General features: G+C 45.3%; 1 protein-coding gene across 1 annotated transcript in view; it reads right to left on the reverse strand.

The window, feature by feature from the left end:
• LOC137323357 (parathyroid hormone 2 receptor-like) overlaps window positions 1-17,961 on the reverse strand; it is a 71,317-nt gene that overhangs the window by 33,513 nt on the left and 19,843 nt on the right. Inside the window, exon 6 of the mRNA XM_067986844.1 lies at window positions 10,177-10,363. Coding sequence (XP_067842945.1) covers window positions 10,177-10,363 — 187 coding nt within the window. The remainder of the gene's footprint in view (window positions 1-10,176; window positions 10,364-17,961) is intronic.

The following is a 17,961-nucleotide window of genomic DNA, read 5'->3' on the forward strand; positions in this document are numbered from 1 at the left end:
TCGATGGAGGCTAGCCCTCCCTCCATCGCAGACATTCCCGCAATTAACTGTGTCCCTCTCCGCTATTGTAAAGAGTGTGTGTGACATCTGTTCCAGTATCTCACAAATGTGCTGCTGTCCCTTGATCATTCTCCTTTTAAAGTATGGCCCCCTCGGTTCAGCATCTGCGTCCAGCTGAGCAGAGCCCGGAGAGGATTGCGCCCATCGACGCGGACTCTCCACAGCTGCCCACGTCACCAGTGTCTGCTCGTGCAACGTGTATGGTGACTCACCAGGTGACAACCTAACTGACTAATGGGACCCACCGAGCTGTGAGTATCTGTGCTGGTGGATGGCTCACTAAGATGTGACGCTGCGCCCTCAGAGGCTGGGAGCTCCTCTGAGGAATCGCCCTCTTCCATTACTTCAGTCGTTGAAGGGCCTGGAAGAGAACAGAAGGCAATATTAAGCATCATCACAGATGTGTCATGTTGAGATGAGCATACTGAGGTGTTCAACATGTCAATCATTCTTAACATCAATTCATGTTGTGCATGATGAATGTTAAAGTTCTGTCACCAGATGTTTGTGGGGTGCCAGTCTCGGCATCCCCGAGGGACAGGCGCTCGACGGCGCGGCTGATCTCCTGGGCCTCCTCCTCTGCCTCTGTGACGACCACTATTTGTTGTGGCTCACCCACTCCCTTGCATTCTGAGCTCTCTTCTCCTACAAGGGGAAAAAGCACAGACATGTGAGTGAGTGAGGGTGAAGTGGTCAGCCGATGAACACATTGCTTTGGGTGAGGCTGACCATGAAATAGATGCATCAGAGGGTGACTATCAGACTTATACATCATATTGGATCAAGATTGGGGTGAGAGGTAGTGGTGGGTTCATAAATGGGGAGGTGAGGAAGTGCTCAGAAAGTGAAAGTAAGTTGACGATGAGCTTTAAGTGGGTGCGAGGAGTGATGTGATGGAGTAGTCTTCGCAGGGCAGAGTGTGAGGGGGAGGGGGTGATGTGATATGCACCACAGAATGCAGCAGAATCAGTAAGTGTTCTCACTTCTGCTGACCTGGTTAGGTCATTGAAGCGCTTCCTACACTGGACCCAACTGTGAGAGATGTTGCCACTGCTGGTCACCTCCTCTGCCACCTCGAGCCAGGCTCTCTTGGTGGCAGAGGCAGGACGTCTCCTCCTGACCGTCGGGTAGAACGTTTCAGTCCTTCTCCTCACCCTGGCCAGCAGCACCTCGAGTGAGTCATCGTTGAATTTTGGTGCCGGCTTGTTCCTGAGCTGCTCCATTCTGTTCAATTGCTCCTTTCTCCAACAGAAGCCATTGTATCAATGGCCCTTAAAATACTCCAGCTAACAGCACGTCATGCAAGTGCGCAGTCTGCCCGCTGCGCAGTTTTCAGACGGCAAACCCGGAAGCCACATTAAGGGTCATCAATTAGGTGACGATCGCGTGGAGAAAGGTCGGGATTTTTTTTTCGTGTTTCCCACGTGCCCATTGACGGCACCCCCCCCCACCGCCCCCCCCCCCCCACCGCCCCCCCCCCCCGACCAGCTGACATGCCACTGGCATATTAAAATCTTGCCCTATATAAGTCCACAATCAAAATAATAGGACACTGTGCTTAAAAGGTAGGAACTGGCTGACAGTGGGATGGGGGCAGGATGCCTGATGGTCCAGATGAAGCCAACTGCCATTTGGGGTATCTTTCACTCGGGCTTTCCCTCGAGCCTTCCTTCCAATACTGCTCGACCTTAGTCCTCCTCTCTAGTCCTCCTGGACTCTAGTACTAATCCCCAGTTTGAAACTTACGGTAATTTAACTCCCAGGCCTCATCTGCATGCTGATGGTCAGCTGCCCGCCCTAAATGGTTGGAAAGCAGCAGCTGGCTGGCGAGTGGGAGCGGAGGTTTGGGCCGGCCAAAGGACGCCAGCCAGTACCAAAGGAAAGCTCGCTGACAGGCAGGTAAGTGGTGTGGAGGGGTTTTTGGGAAGGTCTTGCGGGAGGAAAGCGGGAAATCTGGGACAAGGGAGAGACACAGTTTCCTTGTGCAGCCTGGGAGGAGCACTCCTGCTATGCCTCGCCCCGCAAAGGAAAGATTTCCACTTACTTTGGAGTGCCTCCGCCTTTCCGACAGCTGCTGACCTGCCTTAAGATGCTGAGAAAGCCACGATGGCTCCCCTGCTCAGGCCCAGGTTAAAATGCAACTGGGGCCCCATTAATGTAATGAGACCCTGATCTGCATAAATCTATGAGGCTCCTGCCTGCTTCTGGTGGGCGCCTCAGCTTCAGTAATGGCGATTTCAGCGGGCATGGAGCGGTAAAGCTGAATGCTCCATTTTCAAGGCCCCCTGCCCCATTCGCACGGTGGGTTAAAATCCCCCCCGCCCCCGCCCGGTCTCCGTTATTAATCTACTTACAACTACAGAAGACCACACCACATATATATTCTTCCCGAACACTAAAGCAGAAAAGGTCGTGGGAAACAGTCATATCAAATCCAACATTATGGATAAACTTTGCTACAAAATGTTGGTGCTCTGACCATTGATCCTAAAGAAAGATTAATGATCAAAGGATTCAGTCAGACAACTAACGCTTTTCATCCATGCAAGTGAGAATACTCAAGCCGTTGGGATAATTTTAACAGTGACATTTACCTCGTTAGCTTTCAACTGAAGGTTTTGAGAGTCTGCAGAGAAAAGGTTAGTGAGACAAATGAATCTTGATGTGTGTGTGCAGATTTTATTTGAAATCCCTACCTTGATCCAGAGCGATTGATTGATTACTCTTCCCGAGGTAACGCTTTAAACCTAAGTTAAGGTCCGTAATGGCAGGTTTTGCGATAATCAATTGAATCCTGTCAAGCGAGAAAATGAATTGGCATTTGGAAAATTATGGGCTAATAAATGAAAGTCAGCACGGATTTGTTAAAGGAAAAGTCTGTTTGGCTAACTTGATTGAGTTCTTTGATGAAGTAACGGAGAGAGTTGATGAGGGTAGTACAGTTGATGGTGTGTATATGGACTTTCAAAAGGTATTTGATAAAGTACCACATAATAGACTTGTAAGCAAAATTAAAACCCATGGGATTAAAGGGACAGTGGCAGCGTGGATTCAAAATTGGCTAAGGGACAGAAAGCAGAGAGAAGTGGTGAACAGTTGTTTTTCAAACTGGAAGGAAGTACACAGTAGTGTTCTCCAGAGGTCAGTATTAGGACCACTGTTCTTTTTGATATATATTAATGATCAGAACTTGGGTATACAGGGTATAATTTCGAAGGTTGCAGATGACACAAAACCTGGAAATGTAATAAACAATTAGAAGGATAGTAACAGACTTCAGGAGGACATAGACAGACTGGTGAAATGGGCAGACAGATTGCAGAAGAAATTTAACGCTGAGAAGTGTGAAGTGACACATTTTGGTAGGAAGAACAAGGAGAGGCAATATAAACTAAATGGTACAATTTTAAAGGGGGTACGGGAACAGAGAGACCTGGGGATGTATGTACACAAATCTTTGAAGGTGGCAGGACAAATTGAAAAGGCTGTTAAAAAAGTATATGGGATCCTTGGCTTTATTAATAGAGGCATAAAGTACAAAAGCAAAAAAGTTACACTATACCTTTATAAGTCACTGGTTAGGCTTCTGCTGGAGTATTGGGCTCGATATTGCCAGGGCTGCGGGTTCGCGGCGGGGGGGCTATTGGGCGCGTGGGTAACGTGCCCGGCGAAATCAGTCTCCTCGCGCACGATCGCAGCCTAATTGGATCCACTTACCTGGTCTTCCGGGTTCCCCACTGCTGAGCTGTGCGTCGGGTGGACTGCGCATGCGCAGTAAGCTCTGTCAGCTGGAGGAGCTCTATTTAAAGGGGCAGTCCTCCACTGACTGATGCTGCAAGAAATAGGAAAAATTACAGCATGGAGCAGCCCAAGGGGAAGGCTGCTCCCAGTTTAATGATGCCTCACTCCAGGTATCATTAGATGGGGTGAGGAGGAGGGGGAGGACAGAGATCTTCCCCCCGGCAGGTGGGAGGAAGCGGCCTGCCTTTGCCACCAGGAAGGCCTGGCTCGAGGTGGCAGAGGAGGTCACCTGCACCACCAACATATCGCCCACCTGCATACAGTGCAGGAGGCGCTGCAATGCCCGAAGTAGGACAGCCAAAGTGAGTACACTTACTCATTCCCCTACACTCCGTCTGCCACATCACCGCCCCCACCCCACATCTCCTTCTGCACTGCCAACACTACTCTGTCACATCACCCCTCACACCCACTCAAACCTCATCCTCATCTTACCTGCACTAACTCACCTCGCCAGTACTCATCCCGCCACTACCACTCAACCCAATCTTCATACAATCTCATGGCTCCATCTCATACTCACCCTCTGATGCATCTCTTTCATGGTCATGATGTGGAGATGCCGGTGATGGACTGGGGTGGACAAATGTAAGGAGTCTTACAACACCAGGTTATAGTCCAACAGCTTTATTTAAAATCACAAACTTTCGGAGGCTTCCTCCTTCGTCAGGTGAGTCACAGTCAGCCTCACTCAACCTGCCACTACCTGTGCTGCAGCCACAGGGCATGCATCACATATGTGCAGTCGGAAGCGTAAGGCAAACGTGTTGTGAGCATGAAGGGGATGCACAAGGATGTTTGAGGGTTTGTCATGGTTTTTACTTATATTGAATTTCTGACCAACTCACATTACATATTATATTGGCACCACTACTGTCACGTCTTTGCGAATCTTGTCTGGTTTGTGCAATAATGCCCGCTCCTGAGGATCACAATGAAGACCCACATCTGATGCCACCCATTGTGTCACTGCAGAGTGGGTGTAGGTGTATTTGCAGGGCTCTTTTGTGCAGACAACTGAGAGACGCCGGCGATGTCCCCGGTGGCACCCTGGAAGGATGCGGAGGAGAAGTGGTTGAGGGCAGTGGTGACGTTGACAGCGACAGGTAAGAAGATGGTGCTCGGGCCAGCCGGGAGCAGCTCGGCATGAAGGAGGCTGCAGATGTCCACGACTACATGTCGAGTGACTCTGAGCCTCCGTGTGCACTGCTGCTCAGAGAGGTCCAGGAAGCTGAGCCCCGGTCTGTGGACCCTGTGGCGAGGGTAGTGCCCCCTGCGACGCATCTCTCTCTGCGGTTGCCCTCCCTCCTGCTGTGCAGGTGGATGTGTCACAGCACCGTGTTGTGGAGCTCCACGTGTCAGAGGTGGATGGCGAGGCTGGTGAGGCTGGTGATGCTGTTCGCCCTCCGAGGAGGTCATGACTGCAGCTACGGCAGCCCCCATCTGGAAGATGTACATCTGAGGGGGTCTGCAAGGTAGGTACATGTCTCTGGACACCGGGGTAAGTGTGCAAGTTGGTGAATTTGATTGTCAGGAGGAGGGTGGTGGAGGCCAAACTTTGTCCCAAGTGACAGAGTGGCCTCCTGCAATGAGTGAGGGTCTCCCCCCACACCTGTCAAATGGACCGTTGCAGCTGCCACAGGCTGATAGCTGCAACACGTCCATTTCAACTGGGAGTGTTTCTCCCAGTATGGGAAACAGTCCCAGTTGTTTCTAAAATCCCACCCCTCCTGACATATTCCCTTAATCAGGCCTGTTAATGACCTGAAATAGCAAGGTAAATACTCTCAAGTGGCACCCCACTGGCTTTAATTCCTGCGGGTGTCCCATGTTGGCGCGTCTGTAGGGAACCCGGAAGTGGGCGGGTTGGAGCCGGGCTCCCGACCCGCTCCGAGATTCCCCGATTTTCGGAGCCCCCCCCGCCAGGAACGCACCCGATAGCAGGTGCTAAAATGGAGCCCATTGTGTTCAATTCTGGGCACCACACTTTAGGAAGGATGTCAAGGCCTTAGAGTGGGTGCAGAAGAGATTTACTAGAATGGTACCAGGGATGAGGGACTTCAGTTATGTGGAGAGATTGGAGAAGCTGGGGTTGTTCTCCTTAGAACAGAGAAGGTTAAGAGGATATTTGATAGAGGTGTTCAAAATCATGAAGGGTTTTGATAAAGTAAATGTTTCCAGTGGCAGAAGGGTCAGTAACCAGAGAACACAAATTTAAGGTGATTAGCAAAAGAACCAGAGGCGACATGAGGAATTTTTTTTTAATGTATTAAGTTGTGATCTGGAATGCACTACCTGAAAGGGTGATGGAAGCAGATTCAATAGTAACTTTGAAAGAGAATTGGATAAATACTTGAAGGGAAAAAATTTACAGGGCTATGGGAAAGAGCAGGGGAGTAGGACTAATTGGATAGCTCTTTCAAAGAACAGACACAATGGGATGAATGGCCTCCTTCTGTGCTGTATCATTGTATGATTCTATGATTCTGTAAGTCTGTTGGCAGTAATTCTCACCTGATTGTGCTATATCATATTGACTGAGGTAAAGCTTGAAAAACTGTCAGTCTGAAACGAAGTTATGTTGTGTTAAATTGAAACCACTTAATGCTTTGCTCTTGTAATTCTGAAACAAAGTTATTGTCCTATGTGATAATTATGCTGACAATCGTATTATCCTTGCCCTCACCGAAATAGTGAAATAAGGTAATTGTTGGTAATTCAGTCCTCAATAATCTTTGAACTCCCATTTAACTCATATAACCTCAATTGTGCTGTACTCGGGTTGATGGCTGAGCTGTGCATGGATTTTCTTAATTGACTTAATATTTAGGGCTGTAAATTAATCACAGTTAACTTCTGTGATTACCGCGTTAATTTTTTTTTAATGCACGTCAATGGCGAAGTTTACTCCACCCCCACCCCGATCCCTTACAACAAAGTCCTCCGCTCCCGCAGCCCATGCGAGCCTTTTGTGTTTCCAGGCCTGGGCTACCGGTTTCTTTGTATCAATTCTCAAAAGGCTTCCTTTTGAGGCAACATTGTCAGAGAACAATTATTATTATCACCGCCGTGCCTCTCTCTCTCTCCCCCACCATGATGATGCTAATGATGACTGGTGGAGAAAGTGCCAGGGAGAGTGGCTTCAATGGGTGGGGCGAGCATGGGGATCCGAGCTGCCATGCTCTCCACTCAAGTCGCTCACTCAGTGGCTCTTTTATTTCTTAAAGGCTCTTTCCCCCACGCTTGGGTTGCTGCTGCATTACTGTTGTTGCTGGAAAAGTGGTAGGAGGATGGGAAGGATTAGGGATGGGGCAGGTTTCTAGGTGCAGTCTCCTGTTCCTTCTTCCCCTGACAGAAGCCCCATTGTTTGTCTGTGGCCCCTTGCCACCCTGATTAAGATTAACCTGGTGGTGGGCAGGCAGGATTTAAACTTCCTGCACTCTCCTGTCCTGAAGTACACCCAGAACGCTGCAGAGCAGATCTCTTTTTTCCATACGCTGGCTTTCAGTCCAATCATGGCCAAATGATCATGTGGCTCTGACCAGTGACCATATTTGGGGCACCCAGCATGGAAGTACAATACACTTAACTATGATAGAAATACAGAAGATTGGTTATTAATCCAGAAATAGGAAAACAGTTTTTATGCTGGGTTGTCTTTTTTGATAATAATAGCATCAGTAATAAAACAAACTTGAAAATGATGGATGCACTATTTGTAACAATTAAATGTGATTAAAACAAAGAATAACTGAGATTGAAATTTTTAATTGCAAGATTTATGGCAATTCATTTTTTTCATCGGTTGACAGTCCTAGTAATATTATGGAGGGTGACTGAAGGCCAAATTAGACTCAGATATGAAATGCTAGGCGCATAAGTAAACCCAGTCCATTTTTCCTACAAGGCGCATAACATCCAAGCTAATTGTCAGAAGCCAACATGTCTGACCAACTCATAACTATTGTCTAACCCATCCATCAGCAAATGCACTGAACAATCTTAGGTTGACGATTGTAAACAATTTTACAACACCAAGTTATAGTCCAGCAATTTTATTTTAAATTCACAAGCTTTCGGAGGCTTCCTCCTTCCTCAGGTAAATCTTAGGTTGGCCATAGGACATCTATTATTCTACTCCATTTGTTGCCAAGGCACTGGAACCGATTTTCCTTGCTGTTACACCCCACGTGCACCATGAAAAATGGGCAGAGACCCATAATGGTAGGTTTGTGTGCATGACGTACATTTTTAGTGAGTGGAGAAAGCACAGCAGGCAAGAGCTTGCAAATTAGATTGAAATGTGATGAAGTGACACAATAATGCTTTCTGTGTCATTTTCCAAGCTTTACTCTGGGTGCACGCCACTCAAATGACTACCCATATGGCTGTCTAGGATTACCAGGTAAATGGGTGTGCAGGATTACTAGACACTGAGCAGAAAGCAGAAAAAAGTTTGAAGTGCTTGTCAGAATAATTAATTCTGCAGTTTTTCTAATTTTTTTCTGTTGGCTCTTAGGTTCTCATGAACCTTTATACCAATTGCTTTTAAAACAAATTGCTTCCAGCACCATTAATGACATTAATGGGTTTCCAAGCACCTCAGATGGGGAATCTTCCTATCTGAAGTGCTTGGAAGGAGAAGAGAACCACCAAACGGGTGCTAGGCAGGTCAAGCAACACAAGAGGTCTCACCTACCACGGCAGACAGAGGTGACCAGACAATCAATGTGTGCAACTCTGAAGGTATGTTGGGACGCTAGGCCCAATGGCACAAGTGCACATGAACGCATGACTAACCAGTACACTGGATAATTCTTCAGAAGCATGCCAGCCACAGCATGTTATATTTTACTCCATGAGAGAAGGAATGCTGGGACGATGACCAGCAAAGTCAGATTGGCCGCACTCACCAAGATGTCGCCAACCATGTGTGCAGGCATTATCCCACCTACTTGGCAACAACTGTGGGGGCCTGTCTTCATAGGGTGGGGGTTATCAGAGAGCCAGAGGTAGAGCTATGCCATCTGCTCTCAGGACTTTTGTTGCTCACATGTACCATAGGGCTAACACAGACAGTGGCAAAGGCAAGGGGTATTCAGGGTGTTCAAACATACCCCGAAATTTCTATCATTTTTTTGAAATCAGACAACTTGCAAAAGAATATACCTTGGATCACTTGCTAGAACACAGAAACAAGCTAGCCTACATTACATAGTTTTCTACATTACAACAGTGACTACACTTCAAAAGTACTTAATTCGTGTAAAGTGCTTTGGGACATCCTGAGATCATGAAAGGCGCTATATAAATGCAAGTTCTTTCTTTTTCTTTTAGTCAGGTTTGTAATTTGACAATTAAAGACCGATTAGTTGAGATTGCACTGCTAAATGTTCCTTGAGATATTGCAGTGAATGGCAGTGAAGTTATTGATAGATTAGCAACACATAAACGGCACTTGGACTTTGTGTTTTAGAGTTTGTGTCTGACAAGACTGTTCTATTCGCTTGATTTGAATTGTCAGATTAATGGAAGTAATAAAGTTTCTATTTGAACCTTATTGTGAAATTCCTATTTGAAAAATAGACCTTTTGCTCAATTCCAACCCCCCTACCTTCCCAGGAGAAAAAAAAATCCAACCTACGCCATTGAACAGTGCCAGTGACAGTACTGGTCAGCTGCGGCCTCAAACCCGCCTCGAGCTCCTTGCAGGCATAGTGCAATGCAGAATTATGGGGGATAGTGCTGTGGAGTGGCACAGATTATAATTATCTTCCCAACCAGGTCTTGCAGCACCCCTTGAACTTCAGTAGCCATCAAACAAAGGGTTGGGTGCTGGGCTGCTCCGTCACATCTGCAGAATCATTCCCGTCGCTTTTGTCTGTCACTTCTTAATCCCTTGCAACTTCAGCTTTGTGGCAAAGGCTGCTAATGGGTTTAGAAATCTTTTCAGTCTTTTTAAGGCTTTCAGAATTTTTGTCAGCAATAGTGACAATTCCCTTTAATTGTCTGCACCCTTTAAATTTCATTTGCATGCAATTTTCCACTTCGCACACTCCTCGTACCTGCCCAAATCTGCATGTGGGTCAATGAACAATTATGTAAATGAGCTGACGTGGGAAATTTGAGCACTAAGAGCACTTTACCATTCTGTTGAGATTAGTACCAGTTCTTAACCGTGTAGACTTGATTTACACCAGTTGACCAAAATCAGACCCTTGTATTTTTAAAGCATGTTGCAAAGTAAGATTCTGAAAAAAATTGGTTAACATTTCAGGTCAAATCTTTCATTAGAACTAATAGATATGTACTTACGTAATGGGACTTGTCTGTTATAGGGGCGACCGTGATAGCTTTCAGTTCATCCACTGAAAGAGAATCATATTCTTGTATTCCAAAATCTGAATGCACTACCTTGTCTTTGATGAAAATGCTGATGGCTCTGAGCACGAAGGAGACAAACAAGTGCATGTGGATATAATTCCTACTGCAATGGAGTCTTCTGTTAGGAAAAAAATTAATTGAAAGTGAGGCATCGTACAATCAATATCCTTCAGCCACTTTACTGTGCCATAATAACCAAACTGTTACAATGGTGCACTATCATAATGCTTCACAAGATTGTTTTTCAGCAAGCTGCAGCCATAGATTCAAGCTCCAGGAATCCCTAGTACTTCACCACTGTGCATCAATATATTACAAACTTTGTACATATTCTAAGGATATCCACATTTAACAATTTTACTGTGACATATACAAAAACAGTATTTACTAAGAAAATCATGGGCCTTTTTTGGCATCAGTTGTTAAATCTCTAAAGAAATTCATCGATTCTTTCAGAAATATATATTTCTGGATGAATACTTGTGCTTATCGATGTGAAGTGGTTAATGCTGGAGAATGGGCCTTTCTGGCAGTGTCAGTGTTAACCATTCTCGAGTTGGATAAGCATAGGCCTGTTTTCTATTCAGATTTCTAGTATCTGCAGTTTTTTTGCTTTTGATTAACCCTCTTTACCTTGAGGAATATAAAAAATCTCCAAAAATGTAAGTTTAAAAAGTGCGATAGTAGAGGATAATTGATCTTTTGACTCCTGTTTATATGCTTCAGGATATGGATATTTGTCAACAACAAATCTAACCTTTTAGGCTAAATTTGTAAGTATGAGACGTGTTCTCCCTCAGCAGTTCTTAGCCAATTAAATCTATCACAGATAGTTACACAGTCCATTAAACGTAAGTGTTAATAGCATTAGGATTAACATGCTCTTCTGTTGATAGATAAACTGTGCGCTGATGACATCTTTAAGGAACTGGTTTGGAGCAGTTAATAGAGTTCTTTCACATCTTGATCAGACTTTTTCTTCTACAATACAGAAATGCTTCTTGCATTACCTCTCTCTTTTCTGGCTAAATTTTCTGTATGTTCTTTTTACAAGTATAAGCAGACCAAAAAAAACTAGAGAAAGTGAAACAGTCTCTTTACTTTTCTTGCTGTGTTTTTATTCCATGTGTATAATGGAAAGAAACTGAGATTATTTTGTGATATTTACTACTATCTGTTTATTTCTTTTCCTGCTCTCCTTGTATTTGCTTCTTCATCCTCTTTGTGTTTTCTCTTCTGTTTGTTTTCTATTTTCTTACTTTTTGTTTCCTTGAATGTCTTTCTTATGGTTTTATTCTCTCTCTCTCACTCTTCCCTTTGCTAATTGGCTTGACGACAGAAGACAGAGGGTGGTTGTAGAGGGTTGTTTTTCAAACTGGAGGCCTGTGACCAGCGGTGTGCCTCAGGGATCGGTGCTGGGTCCGCTGTTGTTTGTTATTTATATTAATGATTTGGATGAGAATTTAGGAGGCATGGTTAGTAAGTTTGTAGATGACACCAAGATTGGTGGCATTGTGGACAGTGAAGAAGGTTATCTAGGATTGCAACGGGATCTTGATAAATTGGGCCAGTGGGCCGATGAATGGCAGATGGAGTTTAATTTAGATAAATGTGAGGTGATGCATTTTGGTAGATCGAATCGGGCCAGGACCTACTCCGTTAATGGTAGGGCGTTGGGGAGAGTCATAGAACAAAGAGATCTAGGAGTACAGGTTCATAGCTCCTTGAAAGTGGAGTCACAGGTGGATAGGGTGGTGAAGAAGGCATTTGGCATGCTTGGTTTCATTGGTCAGAACATTGAATACAGGAGTTGGGATGTTTTGTTGAAGTTGTACAGGACATTAGTAAGGCCACACTTGGAATACTGTGTACAGTTCTGGTCTTATAGAAAGGATATTATTAAACTAGAAAGAGTGCAAAAAAGATTTACTAGGATGCTACCGGGACTTGATGGTTTGACTTATAGGGAGAGGTTGGATAGACTGGGACTTTTTTCCCTGGAGAGTAGGAGGTTAAGGGGTGATCTTATAGAAGTCTATAAAATAATGAGGGGCATAGATAAGGTAGATAGTCAAAATCTTTTCCCAAAGGTAGGGGAGTCTATAACGAGGGGACATAGATTTAAGGTGAGAGGGGAGAGATACAAAAAGGTCCAGAGGGGCAATTTTTTCACTCAAAGTGTGGTGAGTGTCTGGAACGAGCTGCCAGAGGCAGTAGTAGAGGCGGGTACAATTTTTCTTTTAAAACGCATTTGGATAGTTACATGGGTAAGATGGGTATAGAGGGATATGGGCCAAGTGCAGGCAATTGGGACTAGCTTAGTGGTATAAACTGGGCGACATGGACATGTTGGGCCGAAGGGCCTGTTTCCATGTTGTAAACTTCTATGACTCTATCCTATTTCCCTTTAACTTCACTCTCCCCGAGCCCCAGGCATTTTGAGATAATGCACTGTGATTCCTGTGGAAATATGCAAGACTTTCTCTGGAATTACACGATCCAAGTCCTTTCCCACATAGTGCCCCACATACCCATCACCTATCCTCACCCAGCTCTAACAGCTTTCTGTACCCCAAAGGATCAGCTTCAAGATCCTTGTCTTCATTTTTAAATACTTCCAGTTTTGCCCCAATCCACTTGGGTAATCTTCTCCAGCAATATGTCCCAACCTGCACCCTCTGTTGCTCTGACTCTGGAATACTGCGCATCTCCCACCCCCTCCCTTCTAACATCAAGACTGATCTTTTAGCCCCTGATCTTTGGTACTTTCTTCCAAGACAACTTCACCTTCCTATCTTTGTTGCTGCCTTCACAAGCCTTCTAAAATCTTCCCTTCATCTAAGCCGTTCCACCCTCCATCACCCAATTGTTTCTTCTATGTAAAATGTTTAGAGCGAGGAGTGCTGTATAAATGGTGGTTGTGGTGAATCTCAGCAGTTCCCATAAGCCCCAGAAAACCTATAATGGCTCACAATTCTCAGAAACCCCTTGCGCTTGTCCTTTTTTTGGCCTGACTATCTGCTGCAGTTCCCTCGCACTAACACATAGTTGAAATGACATGGTCCTAGTGATGCTAATTCAACACACTTGGGAGGTGAGGGACATGATCATGAGACTCTTAATAATGAAGTATGTTATGTATTAGATGGTTTAGTGAGTTATCTTTCCTGACCAAGAATAATTATATGCTGATGTTTCTGCAATGTATAACACTTCTGCATTGTACAGAAGGAGACATAGGCCCTGAATTTCCTTGGACTTCCTGCTGCATCACTGTAACTTGGCCTGAAACCCAATTAAGGTGAGTAAAGTGCACATCTGGCAGAGTAACAGTGGCAGAAAGTCCGAGGAAATTTAGGGCCATAGACATGTAAAAATGTAACTTAAGTAACACAAGAACTCCCAGAGAGGCTATTTAAAAATTAATTCAAAATTTCATGATAATTCCAATGGCTCAGTTAATTTGTCCAGTCAACAGCTAAGCTGGACTGTCCAAAAAAACGTCTTGCATTCAATCCCTGGTTTGTGCTCAATTAGTTGCTCTCCTTCAATTGCCCAGTTCTGGGGAGGGGAAATTCCACCAGGGTTCCCAGATCTGATTGCTATCCAGTGTCTCCTTCCAGAAGTGCTTGTGTGGATATCAGGTGAGGACAAGCTCGAGCATGACTGTAAGTTCAGTAACCCGTGAACATTCACAACAAGACTCACATGAATAATGGCCACGAGGAACCATATCCCAGCATGGAATCAACACTTTCAGGAGGGGAGAATTTTTTTAAAATGTTTTAAACTTTGACATTTTTCATACTCAATTATTTTACATTATCACTATCAGGAGCTTATTACCATGACACAATATAGATTAAGCCTTTTAAAAAAAAATCCTCCATTCTAACTGTGCAAAAGTCTCTAATAATTTAATCAACTGCCTTGAACTGCGTTGAAATGCATTGTACTGATAGCAGAATTTTAAACTATTTCCAAAGACATCACTTGCCATCCCATTATAATATTTATTCTCAACAATTACCTGTCCAAATATTGTGTGATTCTGCTTTCAAAACCATAAACCCTTTGTGCTATATATGCCAGTTATAGCTCCCACATTTAATATAGTTTTATCCCTTGCTGGATGGATTGATTCTCTTAAAAGCCTTTATGTCAGTGATTAGTGTTCACTATCAGCTCCACTGAGTGAGGTTACCCCCTACTGTTCACTTTGTAGCCAACATTGCTACAGTCATAGAAACTGTGCTGCAACCCAAAGCTACAGTGCACCCTGCAAACAGAAAGTAATAATGCTTGATGTCTCCAATAGGAAGTAAAGAATCTTACAACACCAGGTTATAGTCCAACAGTTTTATTTGAAAATCACAAGCTTTTGGAGATTATCTCCTCACCTGACGAAGGAGATAATCTCCGAAAGCTTGTGATTTTCAAATAAAACTGTTGGACTATAACCTAGTGTTGTAAGATTCTTTACATTTGTCAACCCCAGTCCATCACCGGCATCTCCACATCATGTCCAATATGAAGAGCAACAGAAATGAGAGAAAGTACTTCGGAGGAAAAAAAAATGCCTAAGAACTATTTTGAGAATTAAGCTCTTAGTTACCTTTGAGAACGCAAGGTAGTGAAATATACTGAACAAGGGCAATTAGGCTACATGGAACTCGCTTTACTTGTGACTTTTAGAAGCTATTAGTGTGAGCAAACCCCTTATCATTAAAATATGTAATATAATTTCATTATATGGGAAAGGTTGGAATTAATGTGTGAACTCTTTATAATCCAGGCTTTCCAGACCTAGCGGCATTGTAATTTCTTCTCAAATCATAAACATAAAAACTCGTTATACAAATGGCAACAAATTTTCAATCTGGTTTGGTCTTGAAAACTCCTGAATCTGCCTAACATCACCACCGTGTTCCTTATTCCAGGAGAACTCTCCTTTTATTTAACATGGCATCTATGAAACGACACTAGCTTTGCAAGTTGTGACAGTAACATGTTTCAATTTCTGTACAACATTAACAAAACTTCACATAATATTGAACAAAGTATCCTATAACAGCATTCCGAATGACTTGGGTTGCAAAAGAGTTTGGGTTCAGTGCTTTTTGAACTGTATCCCCAGTTGCTCCTCATGTGCATTGAGAAATTATTATGTGATCTAGTTTGGAGGTGTTGTCGGTCTTTTCTGCTTCTCACTGCTCCCACCCCCCTGAGAATTACAGAAACAGGTCATTTGGCCCATGCCTTCACCTGTGTTTTTCTCCACGAGTCATCTAATTGAATCCCACTCTCCTGCTCACTGTCCATACCCTTTAATATTCCTCCTTTATAACACCCATCTAATTCTCCATAAAAATAATTTATAGACTCAGCTCTGCCTCACAGTTTAAGAACCACCGAAACAAAGCCTGAGCATTTTGTTTCTCCTGTGTAACGTTGAGATCCTGTACAGCTCCTGCCAGGAGTTTTACAACCTAGGTCTCTGGCTGTTCATTCAAGTTGAACCCAGTGGGATGCGAACTCAAGCTGAGCTTCCAGCCCCACATCCGACTGATCACCAAGACAGCCTATTTCCATTTCCATTGCATCACCCACCTCTGTACCTGCAAGGGATGAGGTCTGGCCTGATATTGCAGGCTGGATGGTCTTCTAGTTAATGCCATAGAGATTAGTTGGGCGGGAGCAGAGCTGTATTACTCAAAGGGGGTGGGGGGCTGCCCCTGGCAGAAAGTGGAGCAGAGGCAAAGACTGCACCTGAGAATGCAGCAGAGGTCCAGGGGGGAGGAAAGGCAGGGCAGAGTGTGTGAAATGTGGTTCTGTCAGAGCCCAGTGCACTGGTAGTAATATTTAAGACGCTGTTTAAATACTGTTCTTAAGTATGTGTCTTTGGTACATGTGTTATGCAATTACATAAACTGAAAATTTGGTGCATAATATAAATAAAATTTTCTTCTTGTAAGTGCAATCTGATTCCAAGGGACAGGAGAAATCCCAATAGTGAGTTTTGCTTCAGTGGCCTGTAAGTTGTGTCAGAAGTATTGGGCCCGATAGCAGGGTGGCGGGTTCGCAGCGGGGGGTCGACTGGGCGCGTGGCTAATGTACCCAGTGAAATCGGGGTGCTCCGCACGGAATCGCAGGCTAATTGGAGCCACTTACCTGTGCTTCCGGGTTTCCCGTTGGTAAGCTGTGCGGCGGGCAGACTGCGCATGCGCAGCATAGGCTGTCAGCTGGAGGAGCTCTATTTAAAGGGGCAGTCCTCCACTGACTGATGCTGCAGAAAATAGGAAAAATTACAGCATGGAGCAGCCCAGGGGGAAGGCTGCTCCCAGGTTTAATGATGCCTCACTCTAGGTATTACTGGATGGGGTGAGGAGGAGGGAGAGGACAGAGATCTTCCCCCCAGGCAGGCGGGAGGAAGCGGCCTGCCTCTGCCACCAAGAAGGCTTGGCCCGAGGTGGCAGAGGAGGTCACCTGCACCACCAACATATCGCCCACCTGCATATAGTGCAGGAGGCGCTTCAATCACCTAAGTAGGCCAGCCGAAGTGAGTACACTTACTCATTCCCCTACACTCCATCTGCCACATCACTGCCCCCACCCCACATCACCTTCTGCACTGCCAACACTACTCTACCACATCACTCCTCACAACCACTCAAACCTCATCCTCATCTTACCTGCACTTACTCACCTCGCCAGTACTCATCCCGCCACTACCACTCAACCCAATCCTCATACAATCTCATGGCTCTATCTCATACTCACCCTCTGATGCATCTCTTTCACGGTCAGCCTCACCCAACCTGCCACTACCTGTGCTGCAGCCACAGGGCAGGCATCACATATGTGCAATAGGAAGCGTAAGGCAAATGTGTTGTGAGCATGAAGGGGATGCACAAGGGTGTTTGAGGGTTTGTCATGGTTTTTACCTATATTTAATTTCTGATCAACTCACGCAACATATTATATTGTCTTTGCGAATCTTGTCTGGTTTGTGCAATATTGCCCTTTCCTGAGGATCACTATGAAGACCCACAACTGATGCCACCCATTGTATCACTGCAGAGTGGGTGTATTTGCAGGGCTCTTTTGTGCAGACGACTGAGAGACGTCGGCGATGTCCCCGGTGGCACCCTGGAAGGATGCGGAGGAGAAGTTGTTGAGGGCAGTGGTGACTTACACAGCAACAGGTAAGAAGATGGTGCTCGGGCCAACCGGGAGCAGCTCGGCATGAAGGAGGCTGCAGATGTCCACGACTACATGTCGAGTGACTCTGAGCCTCCGTGTGCAATGCTGCTCAGAAAGGTTCTGGAAGCTGAGCCTCGGTCTGTGGACCCTGTGGCGAGGGTAGTGCCTTCTGCGACGCATCTCTCTCTGCCATTGCCCTCCCTCCTGCTGTGAAGGTGGATGTGTCACAGCACTGTGTTGTGGGGCTCCACGTGTCAGAGGTGGACTGCGTGGCCGGCGAGGCCGTTGATGCTGTTCGCCCTCCGAGGAGGTCATGACTGCAGCTACAGCGGCCCCCATCCGGAAGATGTACATTTGAGGGGGTCCGCAAGGTAGGTACATGTGTCTGGACACCGGGGTAAGTGTGCAAGTTTGTGAATTTTATTGTTAGGAGGAGGGTGGTGGAGGCCAAACTTTGTCCAAAGTGACAGAGTGGCCTCCTGCAATGAGTGAGGGTCTCCCCCCCCCACCCCC

Source organism: Heptranchias perlo, chromosome 7 (genome assembly GCF_035084215.1).
Source record: "Heptranchias perlo isolate sHepPer1 chromosome 7, sHepPer1.hap1, whole genome shotgun sequence".
NCBI lineage: Eukaryota > Metazoa > Chordata > Chondrichthyes > Hexanchiformes > Hexanchidae > Heptranchias > Heptranchias perlo.